At 39.3% G+C, this 14794-nt stretch overlaps 1 protein-coding gene across 3 annotated transcripts in view; it reads left to right on the top strand.

The window, feature by feature from the left end:
* The window catches only part of LOC138691084 (PHD finger protein 14), a 71262-nt gene extending 70217 nt beyond the window's left edge, over positions 1-1045 (top strand). For all 3 annotated transcript variants that reach the window (XM_069812784.1, XM_069812785.1, XM_069812786.1), the window contains exon 17: positions 350-1045. In XM_069812784.1, the coding sequence (XP_069668885.1) occupies positions 350-370 (21 nt within the window). In that variant the 3' untranslated portion in view covers positions 371-1045. The remainder of the gene's footprint in view (positions 1-349) is intronic.
* The last annotated feature ends 13749 nt before the right edge of the window (positions 1046-14794 follow it).

Below are 14794 nucleotides of genomic sequence, written 5' to 3'. Positions count from 1 at the left end.
ATTATGTGAGTTTTTGAGAAATTAATTACATGCATCCACTTAAATCATACCCTACAGATGTTTTTTTAGAGATTACAGAAAAATGATTTGCATAGAGAAAGCCGGTTTCTTTTATTTGGATGTGCAGTAAATGATTTCATTAATGTAGGTATGTCTTTTGATTGAGAATAGCAGTTCAAGACAAACTATAAACAGGAATATCTTTGGCACAAGATAAAAGGACTGACTTGTTACAAAATGTGTCAAATGTATAGTTAAAAATATATGATGCCAGTATTTTTTTCTCTAGATAGTTGGAAACTGTATTATTTTCTCTTGTAATAATGAATATTTATTTTCTTTTCTCCAGGAAACTGAATCTGACAATTAATTATACCAGACATCAGGAAACATCCAGGAATGGTGCTGACAACAATGATACAAACTTTTTTTTAAACTGGTATAACACTTCCATATCTCGGAAATAATTCTCATATATGATTGACTTCTTTTTTTTTTATCAATGTTTATAACTTGTGGCGTGTGTGGGTTTGTGTGTGTCAGATTCTTGAAATGCTCCTGTTACAACAGGTAGTTTCACTGAAGAGAGAGTGTAGTGACCAGTATATATACAATTTGTCCGAAAGGCCACCAAGTGTTAGTGTATTAAAAAAATAGTGAACCAGACGCAACATTCTTTATATTTTCACCGTAACAAGTCTTGAATATGATGGAAATTTCCTGAAAGTTTCGTTAAAGGCATTAGGTACTATTTCTGTGCATAAGAAATGCAATCTAAATGAGAGATGTCACTTTGGAATTTTATATTACTGAAAATACAGAACTTAATTGACTTCTGACTCTATAAAGCATTGGGAGTTACAAACTGACTGGTTCAGTTAATGGGTTGGAATCATTGCTACTATTCAGCATTTAACTCTTAAGGAATTTGATGTGGTAAGTAGTAGACATTAAATTCACACCTTTACTTCTAACCTTTGTAACTGACAGTTTCGGCTTTTAATATTTTAAAAAATAAAGAATATACAGTTTATGATGGACAGAATTGTGTTTTTCTTTACGTGTTTTTATACTCCAGTCTGGGATAGGAATTTCTATATTTTCAAACTATATTAATATTTCCAAAGTGTTGTCAAGAAGCATACAAATTATCGTGGTATATCTTTATTGAAGACAGCTTACAAAATTTTAACATATATGTTACTCGCCAGGTTATTACCATATACAGAGCGTTCGCCTACAGGTGGGGCCAGGAAAGCGGCCTGCCTGCAGTGTCGCTTGAGGGAATCGTCTATCCGTAAGCTTCCGCTTTCTATACAATACTCTGTAGGGTTTTAATTTTAAAAGTTTAGCAGCAGGAAGGACTGATGTTTTTGAAACACTAACTTCCTGTGAAACACGTCTTAGAGATTTATTAGGAGTGCGTGTAAATTATGCACTGATTTCATCAATTTTTTCTCCCATCAATACTCTTCGTTTTTGCTTAATTTGTTAACAAGACGTCTAACAGTTTCTCTATCCTGAATTGAAGCACCCGGATATTTCACTTCAAATTGCCTACGCACCTCTCTACATGACTATTTTCACATATGCATCATACATAAAAATTCTCTGTTCAAGCGTGAATTTTGCGTTTTGCATTGTTAACAAATTTTACACACATACATGCTGAATATTTAAGCAACTGTGCACTGTACGTGTTACATACTGCAACATCTGGCTCACAACTGATAACTTGTCGACCTTGATGTCCTTGATTGTCGAGCGTGTCTCAACAACTGCGCCGCGCACAAAGCGGGGTATCAGTACATGCCGCTTCCTGGCCCCACTCGTAGGCGAACGCTCTGTATCAGTGATATCTTAGAGGATTCATAATGTGACTTTAGAAAAAATAGGTCTACTATTGATAATATTTTTATTTTAAGACTATTGGCTGACAGAAAATATAAATTTGCAACATATATTCATAGACTTTCATTGATTTTAGCAAGGCATTTGGGCATATGAACATAGATAGATGGCCAAAGAAAGTGTAGCAATGGTCTCCTGTACAACATAGCAAGAGAGGAAGACCAATGAAGACTTGGAAAGAAAATGTCTTAGATTCTATAGTTGCAAGAGGCCTTCAAGAAGGAGACAGGAATGATAGGAGAAGGTAACCTAATAGGAAGCTGTAGGAGCTCACAATTATATATACATGGTGATTCAAAACCTTTGCGACAAACTCTGAGGGGTGATAGATCTAACAATAAGGAACTGTTTTTGTTAAACAACCTATGTCTTTTGACGTGTCGTTTCGAAGTTACCATTGAAAATGTTTTTGTGCAGGTGTACGTCAATATATGCGAATGTGTGCACCCCTGTTTGTTTGTTGAGATGTTTGTAAGAGACGAGAAGAGTTGTTGTTTGTTTACATTTAATGTTCAATACCTTTTCCTTTCAGTTCAGTGTAATCATCAATTGAGCTGTTCAGAGCAGAAGTGGTGTAAGTCAAAAATAGGGAATAAGGGTTAAAGTAAACATTCTGTAAAATGCAGCGCAAAGTAGCAATTAATATTCACTTTATTTAAACTATTAGTAGTAAGTGGATAGCAGAAAGGCCATATTAATTACTACTTTGGGCTGCATTTTACAGAATGTTTACTTTAACCCTTATTACTTTTGACTTACACCACTTTTGCTCTGAACTGCTCAATTGAGAATGGATGTCTACGCTGTCTTCCACCAATGCGCCGGGGTCGAAGAGCCCCATCATCACGAAGGCGTTGATAAAGTCGAGCAAACATTGTGTGGTGAGGGTGATTTCTGTTTTGAAAATGTTGTTGGTACATGTGGAGAGCTCTTCTTCCGTTTCTGCAAGCCTCCCCATAACACATTACCATGTCAGTTAACTTGGGAAAGTGTGGACATCCATTCTCAATTGATGATTAGACTGAACTGAAAGGAAAAGGTAGTGAACATTAAACATAAACAAACAACAACCCTTCTCGTCTCTTACAAATATCTCAACAAACAAACAGGGGTGCACACATTCACATACATTGACATATGCCTGCGCAAAAACATTTTCAACGGTAACTTCAAAATGACGCGTCAAAAGACATAGGTTGTTTAATAAAAACGGTTCCTTTTTGTTAGATCTATCACCCCTCAGAGTTTGTCGCAGAGGTTTTGAATCATCCTGTATATTTGACAGTATAAATAGAGAATATGTATGGAATTGTATGAAAGTTTGGAATAGGTCTTCCATTGAAATTAATTAATTTGATCAAAACGTGTATAAATATATCTAAATATACAATTAAAGTGAAGTATGCAATCTCAGATCACTTCGAAGTTGTGTCATGCCTTATCACTAGGCTGTGGATTTATATGCGCTAAAAATCGTGAAAATATGCATGCTAATATGCTAAAAAAAAATTAAGAAATTGTGCATTAAAACTTGAAAATATGCATATGAGATGGGGAAAGAGAGTATTGTTTTCTCGCAGTTTATATTTTTACAGAATAAAATATTTATTTCTGTATCAAGTTAGTATAAATATGCAAATATATGCTCTAAAAGTATGTTTTGTCTGCATATCGTCAAGTTTAAGGAAAAAAAACCATGCAAATATGCAAAATCCACAGCCTACTTCTCACGCACCATATTCAATATAGTAATACAGAGTGTTCACAAAATCTTTCCCTCATTACAACATTCAATTACACAAAATCCAGCAAAGTTACAAAGAAGAGGTTTTAGAGGAATATAAGGGAAATCATAAAGTTTTCATTACCATGCTAATTAACTTCTACATATGCATCGTTGGTGACACGGAGAACATCTAAGCGCCAAGTGTTCTGCAGTATTTCTTCGGTAATGGAAGCAGAAACATTTCTCGTCCTCTTCATCAGTGTCGTGATACCTGGCACACGTTGTGAATAGATTCTGTCTTTCACATAACCTCACAGGAAAAAAATCTAAGGAGTTATGTCTGGAGATCTTGGTGGCCAGGATAGCAGACCATTGTGTCCAGTCCATATATGAAAATTTTTACATCTTAAGTTGAGAAAATCTGATCAATTAATCTTCAATGTGGTGGCATCTTGTTGGAATATCACCCAACATTGAAACTCTTCTAGCTGAGGTGCTACATAAAACTCCATCATGTCCAGGTACATTGTGGATATTACTGTGTCCACAGCAAAAAAAAAAAAAAAAAAGGGTCCAATGACACTGTTATGCATTAGGCACTTTTGGATGTGCAGTAAATGATTTCATTAATGTAAGTAATGTATGTCTTTTGAATGAGACTAGCAGTTCAAGACAAACTATAAATAGGAATATCTTCAGCACAAGATAAAAGGACTGACTTGTTGCGAGACGTGCAAAACAAACAACAGGAAAGAAACTTGATTAGTTCGCCTACATTTTGGTTACAAAAACTGTCTTTGTACTTGCAATCAACACGTTTAAATTATATTGGGACCTTAAGTTCTAATTGCATAATAATTGCTAACTGGAGTTCACTTTTGATTGAAGATTGGGAAATGAATTGAATTATATTTTTATTTTTGTTGTATAACATAGATTTTAGATTATGTGAAGTTGGTTTGGTGTTGATCTAGATCACAAATTTCTGCAGACTATAATTTCACGAATGTAATTCCAAAAGATTGGAGAAATCTGAAACTGTGTTATGAAAATACAAAGAAAGATGAATAACATAACCTATAACTCAAGATACAAGTATGTAACAATGTATTGTAGCAGTGGTCGGCAAATGTAGTATATTTAGTACATGTAGAACGTGACTTCTCAACTCCCACTCTCTAGTTCCGACAGAGTTGATGACATCTAGCATACGAGTTGAATGAGCTAGGTAGGTTTGCTGCGATCACTGTAGAACAGCTGAAGGTATATAATGTCGACCACTGCATTACAGCATTATGTAGGCTACATAATTTATTATACCTGAAATATACAGGATGGTCTGTTTGGATATGGATAAAATAAAAACACTGTAAAACATTTACTACTGAACTTTGTTTGTTGAAACTTTATGCATACAACACTGAAATATGGGAGATTCCTCAGAGCTCAACATGACCCCCATTGCACACCCTGTACAACTCATAATGGTGATCCAATTCAGCCCATGTCTGTTGTAACATAAGAGGGGTGATTTGTTGAAAAGCTTGAGTAATTTTTACTCTCAGATTATCAGTGTTCCTGGTTTCCATGATTAGACAATGTCTTTAACAAAACCCCACACGAAGAAGTCAGGAGGGGTTAGATCTGGTGAGTTTTGGGACCAAGCCGAGAGATAGCTACTTCTCGTACTGGATTTCTCCTGTGACCTTCTGCATGTTTTTTAACACAGAACCTGTTTCTACAAATGTTCGATATCACAACGTTATGGAATCGTATTTAGGTACTTATGCACACCATACATCGAAATTCCCTTTGAACTCTTTTAACACTCTCAAATTTAGCATACCAAAGAACACATTGTGTCTGCTGTTGATTTGTAGTAGCCATTTTAATCATCTACGATTTTTATTTGTCCTTTCAGATTATGCATTATTGATTGTCATATATGGAAACTCCCATCTTTTAATTCCTACTGTCATAATAGCTTTATAATAATAATTAATTAATATTATCCGTACCCAAATGGATCAGACTGTACTTTCCTCTGCATATACTTGAAATAAATTTCACTCACCATTCCTTGTAGGAACAGTATTCTTATTTTGATAAATAATTATTTCACTTCTGCTAAATTATCATGAACTGAGAGAAATCACCAGTTAAACTTGACCTTAGATGAAGATGAAAATGATCTTTGTTTAGTATTTGAATAAATAATAAACAAGTAATCTAAGTTCAGCTTAACTCAAGGTAAATTTCTTTGCCTGATCTCAGATTAATTATTTATAGAACTGGCCCTAAACAACAGCTAACAATATAACTGATGGAATTAACAGCAGACTCCAGTTTGCAAACGACATATTAGTTATTGAATATACTAAAGAGCAAGTAGGAAAGTCCAGGATAACAGAGAGGATTTGGAATTGAACGGGTTACATCAGCTGCTTGTCTATGTGGATGACGTGAATATATTAAGAGAAAATCCACAAACGATTAGGGAAAATACGGGAATTTTACTTGAAGCAAGTAAAGAGATAGATTTGGAAGTAAATCACGAAACGACAAAGTATATGACTACTATGTCTCGTGGCGAGAATATTGTACGAAATGGAAATGCCAAAATTTCATGAGAAAATTCCTCCCCCATAAGCAATCAAACCAGCCTGCATTCCATAATGTGAGTCCTAGGCGTGATTTCTTAGACCACGAAGCAACAGCGCTGGATTTATTTACCCATATGGCACATCTAAAATACAAAAGCAAATAAGAGCAGCAGCAGCAGTACATTCACCTATGTCTATCTTTTGGAAATCTGAAGAAATATCTTGCATCTTCTTGCCATGCGTAGTTTTTATTGTATTGTATTTATTAACATTCCATGGCCGGTCGAGGTGGGTTCCGCCAAGTTGGTGACCGGGGGATGCAATGGTGGCTCTCGTGCTTTTCTTTTCAGACATTAATCGCCTTATCACCACCCAGTCCTTTTCATTCTGTCATCTTTTTCATCGCTGTATTTCTCCTCGCCGGCCACCATTGCATGCAGAACTCCCACCACATCATCACAGCCATTTTCACCTCTCCATCCCCGCTGTTAGTTTTTGCCACGTCTGTTACCATGACTGGATTTGTTAAGAATGCCTGATGAGGCTTCATTCTTCTTCCCCTTCTAATTATTATATCTATTATTAGGTTAAGTTTCTTAGGTTTATAACTCCCGTCTCACCAGCTGGGATCTTTCCTATCTCCGTGGTCCTGTCCCACGGTTTCGAGCGCGACTTCCGACTTGTGTGGCCCAACAGGGCACCCAGCAACGAAGCAATAGTGGACCCTTCATACTGCCCCTATATGCAAGTCTAGGTGTGGAGCCCAGACCAGTAGTCATGTACACTCACGTAGAGCCCCAATGGGGGTCCGGAGCGACTTAAACGTCCCGGTGACCGACTCTGCTCGCTGGGGCGGATATATCGCTCCGACGTGTTACTGCTGACGTATGGGTGTTGCAGTGTAATCAACCACAAGTCCCCTGAAGCTGCGTGCGATCTCGGATTGCTCTGGCTTTGAGAGGGTAGGTCGGAGTTAGCCGAAGTAGTCTGGCGGTTGTGTTCAGTGTAGAGTGGGGAGCCACGGGCGGTTATACCCGTAGTAGGGGCATAAAACTGCGACACGCCTCTGGTGTAAGACTTGCCATTAGATGTGTAATGACCAGTTTGAAGGGTAACTTGCGTGAAGTGGGTTGCTTGGGATCGGGCTGTGGGGGGTTCCCACGGCCAGCACAGACTGAGAAGACTTTTTTGGTGTCTTTTTCTTCCGCCCCCTCCCCCCGGTGGCAGGCTGACGCCGACGGTTCCGAAGGGGGGGCCAGTTTCAAAATGGCTTCTATGCGCTCATCCTCTCCTCCTCTGAAGCAAAGAAAACAAGATCAGAGACATAATACGACTGGTGGTCAAGAAACAAATACTACTATGGACACAGACAATGCAAAGTTAAACGTAAAAATGCCGCCTCCGAAATTCATTAGTATCACACTAGAGGGAACAGAAAAGACAATGAAGAATATTAGCCCTTTCTATGTGAGACGAGCACTCGACAGTCTTGTGGGGAAGGTCAAGAACGCAACTAGACTTCGCAACGGCAGCTTACTGGTTGAGACATTGTCTCCAAAACAAAGTGAAATGCTGCTGAAGGCGAAGTTGCTGGGGTCTTACCCTATAAAGGTAGAAAGACACTCCTCGCTGAATACCACGCGGGGAGTGGTACACACAGATGCTCTGGACGGCTTGTCTGGCGACGAGATACAACAAGAGGTCGCGGAACAGTCCGTGTCCAAAGCTTATCGTTTGTTACGTAAGCGGGACGGACGGACGTATCCCCTCAGAACTGTGTTCTTGACCTTCGAAACATCTGTCTTATCGGAGTATATATTTGTTGGGTATGAGCGTGTCCCTGTCCGAGCGTATGTGCCGAACCCAATGCGGTGCTTTAGGTGCCAAAGGTTCGGACATACGCAGAAATGGTGCACGAACAACATCATATGTGCGAAGTGCGGCAGTGGTGACCATGGGGATTCCCCATGTCCCAACGCCGTACACTGTGTCAACTGTGATGGGGACCATAGCTCAAATTCTAAAGACTGCCCGAAATATATCACAGAGAAGGCAATTCAAGAACTCCGGGTAAGAGACAATATTACCTTCTTCGAGGCACGTAAACGTATTCTTGAAGACGAAAAGAAACGCCGGGAAAAATCGTATTCTTCAGTATTGCGAAAGCAATGGAGGGTATAAATATGGGAACTCAAATGCCACCGCTTGAAGATCTACTTGGGAAGCGAACAGAGACCGCAACCCAGACATTTGCTGACGCGGGCACTCAGACTGACTACTCGGACGACAGCTGTGGACTTGAAATCAGGCCCTATAAGCCAAAAGAGATAGTCGCTGTGACATCCCAGACAGATTCGGCACCTGTGAGGACGTCACGACGTCGCACTCCTCGACGGGATGAGAAATCTAGAATCCGCTCTCAATCTCGTACTCGATCGAGATCTGGATCTGGAGGGCGATGTGCTGAAAGCGAGTCACCACAATCGAAAAGTAAGCTGTCACAGTCTAAGGCGCAAAGTCATAGAAAAGAGCAGAAAAGAAAATCTCCAGTAAAGCCACCATCATGATATAGCTCCTCGAAATGATTGATATTATACAGTGGAACGTGAACGGTGTACACAGCAGATAACACAGAACTACAACAGTTAATCTATCAAGAGAACCCTGCTATTTTATGTCTTCAGGAGACACACCTCCGACCTGAAAACTCCCTGAATATCCCGGGATACTATGTTCACCGGTATGACCATCTTGCTGGTATCCATACCAACGGAGGTTGTGCTCTTCTACTCAACCAAAGTATCTTTTCCTCTGTCATCAATGTTACCACTCCTCACCAGCACATAGCTGCCACAGTAAATTTACCGAACATTCAGTTTTCTATAATTTGTGTGTATATACCCCCTAATGCACCTTTCACAGTAAATGAAATAGAAGATATTCTGACGCAGGTATTTGCTCCATATCTGTTAGTAGGGGATTTTAATGCATCCCACCACACTTGGGGCTCCAATTCTGATGATGACAGAGGAAATAAAATAGCAGAGTATGTACCCATTTCAATCTTGTTACTCTGAATTCCAGGGAAGCAACCCATCTATCTTTGGCTTACGGTACTTTCTCTATGATAGATATCTCCATTTGTAGCCCAGTTTTGTCCACGCATTTAGAATGGTCTGTGATTCATGACCTACATGGTAGTGACCACTACCCTATCCGAATGCGTCTTTCTGCTCTACGTCCTGCGGAATCTCGGTCTCCAAACTGGGTTATTAAAAAGGCGGACTGGGTCGGATTCTCGCAGTCCATATCGTTCGATGATGTGGAGCATGAAAGTGTGGACTCCATAGTAGATCACTTTACAAATGTGGTAATTCAGTCGGCAGAGTTATCGATCCCCCGGTCGTCCTGCAGGCCAAAACGCTTCTCTGAACCTTGGTGGACAGATGCCTGCAGAGACACAATCCGAGACCGCAAACGTGCCTTACGTCAATTTGAACGCCATCTGACCCAAGAAAATTTTGTCCAGTTTAAACGTCTTCGAGCCAAGGCTTGTCGCACTGTGTGCGATGCTATGAAGACGTCCTGGACAAACTACGTCAATTCATTAAAAAAGAACGACCCAGCTAACATCGTATGGGACAAAGTCCGTCGAATAATGGGGAAACGTAGTTCTGTAATTCCGGGCCTTCTGAACAATGGCATCATGACCACCAGTCCCGTAGAAATTGTTGAAATATTTGCCAACACATTTGCACAGATAAGCAGCTCGAGACATTATGACCCGGAATTTAAAAAAATCAAAGATGCTGCAGAAATGCGAAACCTGAACTTCATATCTGATAACACAGAACATTACAATACACCGTTCACATCTGAGGAGCTTGAGGCGGTACTAGACACATCCCCTGACACCTCCCCTGGCCCTGATAACATCCATAACCGCATGCTTCGACATCTACCACCAGCTGGTAAACCCTTCCTGTTGACAATGTACAACAGAATCTGGACTGAGGGAATATTTCCATCTCCTTGGCGTTCCGCCATAGTTATCCCCGTCCAGAAACTGGGAAAGGATCCTTCTTTGTCTGGAAACTACAGACCAATTTCTCTTACCAGCTGTGTTTGTAAGGTTATGGAAAGAATGATAAGCAAACGCCTGATGTGGGTACTCGAATCGGAAACCCAATTGTCTAATATCCGATGTGGGTTTCGTAAGCACAGATCCGCCACAGACCATCTTGTTCGTCTAGAGACCGCCATTAGAAATGCTTTCCTCAAGAAGGAACATCTTGTGGCGGTCTTCTTTGATTTAGAAAAGGCTTACGATATCACATGGCGTTATGGAATTCTGCAAACTCTGCATGATTGGGGACTTCATGGCAATCTACCAACATTTATTGCGAAGTTCATGGCAGAGCGGTATTTCCGAGTTCGAGTAGGCACCACACTTTCTAACGAACATCTCCAAGAAAACGGTGTTCCACAAGGGTCTGTATTAAGTGTTCTTCTTTTCTGCATTGCGATCAATGGAATTGCCCACTGTGTGGGTGGCCGAGTATCTTCTGTCTTGTACATATGTTGATGACTTCAGTCTATTTTACAGCTCCCAATATCTTCCATCCATCGGTCGACAGTTGCAACTGGTCATCAACATACTATCAGAGTGGGCTGTTCGCAATGGGTTTAAATTCTCCACTCAGAAGACGCAGTGTGTCCACTTTTACAACCAACGTGGACTACATCCACATCCTGAACTGCGCCTTAATGGAGTGGAGTTGCAATATACAGACACTGCGAGATTTTTGGGCCTTATCTTTGATTATAAATTAACGTGGGAGGCGCATATACGTGATTTAAGAAGGCGTTGTGAAAAGTCCCTAAATATCTTACGCCTTTTGTCAGGGGTTCGCTGGGGTGCAGACCGCAAAGTGCTTTTACGTCTTTATCGTGCCCTTATCCGTTCAAAGCTGGATTATGGCTGTTTTATCTATGGCTCAGCAAATAAATCCAAGCTACGTCTCTTAGACACTATCAATCATCATGGGATATGACTCGCTACAGGGGCCTTCCGAACGAGTCAAATAGAGAGCCTGTATTGTGAAGCGGGGGAACCATCACTGTATCGGCGACGTAATATTCTGTTGTGCTCATACGCGGTTAAGCTCCGCTCGCAGCCTGAGCACAATTCTTACGACTCTTTCCATCATTCGTCTCTCTCCTGCCGATACAGTGAAAATCCACGGAGACTTCGTCCAGCAGGTGTCCGCTTTCGTGAACTCCTCTCTGAGCTCGATATCCATCTACCATGAGTTCGCACACTGGAGTATACCAACACTCCACCGTGGATTATGCGACGTCCCATGTTTGATGTAGGTCTAAGCCGATGTTTTAAGAATTTTACACCAGCTTTTGTCTATAGACTTCCTTTTAGTGAACTTTTATCACAATATCCAAATTATTCATTAGTTTTTACTGACGGATCCCGGATAAATGATTGTGTTGGTTGTTCCTTCGTTAAAAATGGAGAGATATTTAAATACAGACTAAGCCAATATACTAGTGTTTTTACTGCTGAACTCTATGCTTTTTACAGAGCTTTATTGTTTTTAATTAGGCAACCTCAGGGCAGATTCCTTATCTGTTCTGACTCTTTAAGTGCCATCCAGTCCTTGCAGTCTTTTAATTGTGATGATCTGCTTGTCTTAAGAACTCAGGAGCTGTTCCACACTCTCCTTAGCTCTGATTATGAGATTGGAGTAGTGTGGATTCCTGGTCATGTAGGTATCCCGGGAAATGAGGCCGCGGATGCTGCAGCCAGGACTGATGCACTGAATGGCTCTCTGGTATATTGGCGCGAGAGGTGGCAGGACATTCGAAATTACTTGAAATATAAAATAGGTGGCAGTGGGAAGGAGAATGGTCTGCACAAGAGGGAAACAAATTACGAAATATAAAGGATACTGTCCGAGTTTGGGATTCGTCCACAAGAGCATCACAACACGAGGTTTTACTCACCCGGTTGAGGATTGGCCACTGTCATCTGACACATGGCCATCTCCTACTGGCAAGCCTCAGCCGGGGTGTGATACGTGCCATGTCCCACTTACGGTGGAACATTTTTTATTGCATTGTAGAAAATATGACTGTGTCCGCCGGCAATATGGAATTCGGCCGACACTACGTGACGCTCTTGGAAATGATTTTAATTGTACAAATGCAGTTCTGAGATTTTTATGGACTACAGGTTTGGATAAGGTGATTTAGTTTTTTATTGACCTGTTTTACTTATTCTCCAGACCCTTTACATCCGGAGGTTACATTTGTTGTTTTATATTTGATTTTACATTGTTGACATTTCGGACTTTATACATCCGAACATTTTATATAATTTTGTTTTTAATATATGATTTACAATTTATCTCTGGTGGTCTTAGATTTATTATTTTATTTGTTCGTCTTGAAAACCACCTAGGGTCGTAGAATTGCTCACTTTTATGTTTGTGTAGAAATCACCTTATGTATACTGCATTTGTGTGCCTCGTTTTACCGTGATAACGCTTTTTAGTTCTTTTAGCACTCTGATTATTATATGATTTATTATGTCTTTGTTATATTAAGAACTTTAGATAAGGGCGCAAATAGCCATAGTAGCTGACGCGCCCTTCTTAAACCCTACTACCACTACTACTACTACTACTACTACAACATTCCATGGTATTCATACATTGCTTACAGCTAGAATATTGAACAAGTCAAAAACTTAATACTATTATAAATAATACTAATAATTTTTATTGTAAATGATTTCCTATGTTTTCTTATCATTTATCGTAATGTTTTTTTTTTTCTTTCCAAGTGTCACAAAATTGTTTTGTTTACTTATTATTCTTTATGAATTGATTAGTAGGCCTATCTATCGAACCCTTATTTAGGGCGGCTTTGTGTATATTCACAAATTACTTTATAGTCACAGTCTAGATGAAATATATACAGACGAGATTTACAATATAGTCTACTAGTACAACACAAAGTTTTAGTATCAATTTCATGAAGCGTTATTGAATGTCATGAATTCACCTACAGAATAGAAGGCGTGAGAAATTAGGTACTTCTTTAATTTGGCCCTAAGTAATCTTATGTTTTGAGTTTCATTTTTTATATCGATAGGGAGGCTATTAAACATTTTTACTGCCATATAACGTACTCCTTTTTGATGGCATGATAGACTTGCCAATGGAGTATGAAAGTAATTTTTTTGATGTGTATTCATGCTATGAACTGTTGAATTAGTTACAAAATTTTCACGATTACATAAGAGGAAGATTATTAATGAAAAGATATACTGACAAGCCATGGGCATTATTTGTAGTTTTTTTTTTAATACTTAGTCCTACAAGATTCCCTAGATTTAGCACCTACTATTATTCTAATTACTCTTTTTTGTAATAGAAATATACTGTTACTATCAGTGGAATTTCCCCAGAATATTATTCCAAAACTCATTACCGAGTGGAAGTATGCAAAGTATATTGTTTTTAAGGTATTGATATTTACTATCTTTTGCATAGATCTAATAGCAAAACAAGCTGAATTTAGTTTGGGGGTAATTTCTTTAATATGATTTTTCCAATTTAACACATTATCGATTTTTAAGCCAAGAAATTGGGTGGTTGTTGTTTCTAATAGGGATCTACAGAACGCAGAACAAACAATTCCATATTTTTCTGATAATGTGTGCAACAACCATGGGAATAGTCCGCACAACTTACACCACATGTTGAAGAATAAAACTCTTATATTGCTTTTCACGTGACTTGCTTTATACATCTCATCTTCTTCGTGGCTGGATGCATGTAATATTTTTAATTATCATAACTAATAGCAATTGAGTTTTAACATTACAACTAGACATCGTTGCTTAAGTGCAAATGGCTTGTGTTGTCCTGGGAGGCTAAAAATCCGCATCCTCCATGAACGAAGTCACATGAAAAGGGGTATAGGTGCAGTTCATTGCGCTATGCGTCACATTATCCCCTTTGCCTACAATCCCTGCTACTAGATAGCATTGGCGAGTTATTCACCATTCTTGTTGTGAACTTTACAGTACAAACATGGACAAATTATGAGCAAAATTGAAGATATTTATAATATCATCATCATCATCATCATCCTAGCATGTATAGGGCCTAGTGGCCCGTTACAGTCTCTTGCCAACACTTGAACGATCTGCCCAAGGCCCTCTTGCCCACAGGATGGTAATTTAAAATTTGGCGTGGAATTCTAGAACGAGGCATTCTGATGACATGTGAACTCCAGTTTTGTCTGTATTTCTGTAGATATTCCTAATCGGTTCAATCTGCAGTTCTTTCATAATGTCAAAATTTCTAATGTGATCCATTCTCGTGTATCCTGCTGTACGACGCATAAATCTCATTTCTGCCGCCGTTAATCTTTGTGAACCAATATTACGAATCGTCCAAGCTTCACTACCAAAACAGAGTTATAGGTCTTGCCAATGTTTTATAAATTCTGGTGCGCGTGTGTTTTTGTA

Source organism: Periplaneta americana, chromosome 16, assembly GCF_040183065.1.
Source record: "Periplaneta americana isolate PAMFEO1 chromosome 16, P.americana_PAMFEO1_priV1, whole genome shotgun sequence".
NCBI classification, from domain to species: domain Eukaryota; kingdom Metazoa; phylum Arthropoda; class Insecta; order Blattodea; family Blattidae; genus Periplaneta; species Periplaneta americana.
Note: the sequence above shows the minus strand (reverse complement) of the source record. Positions and strands in the feature narration are given on the sequence as shown.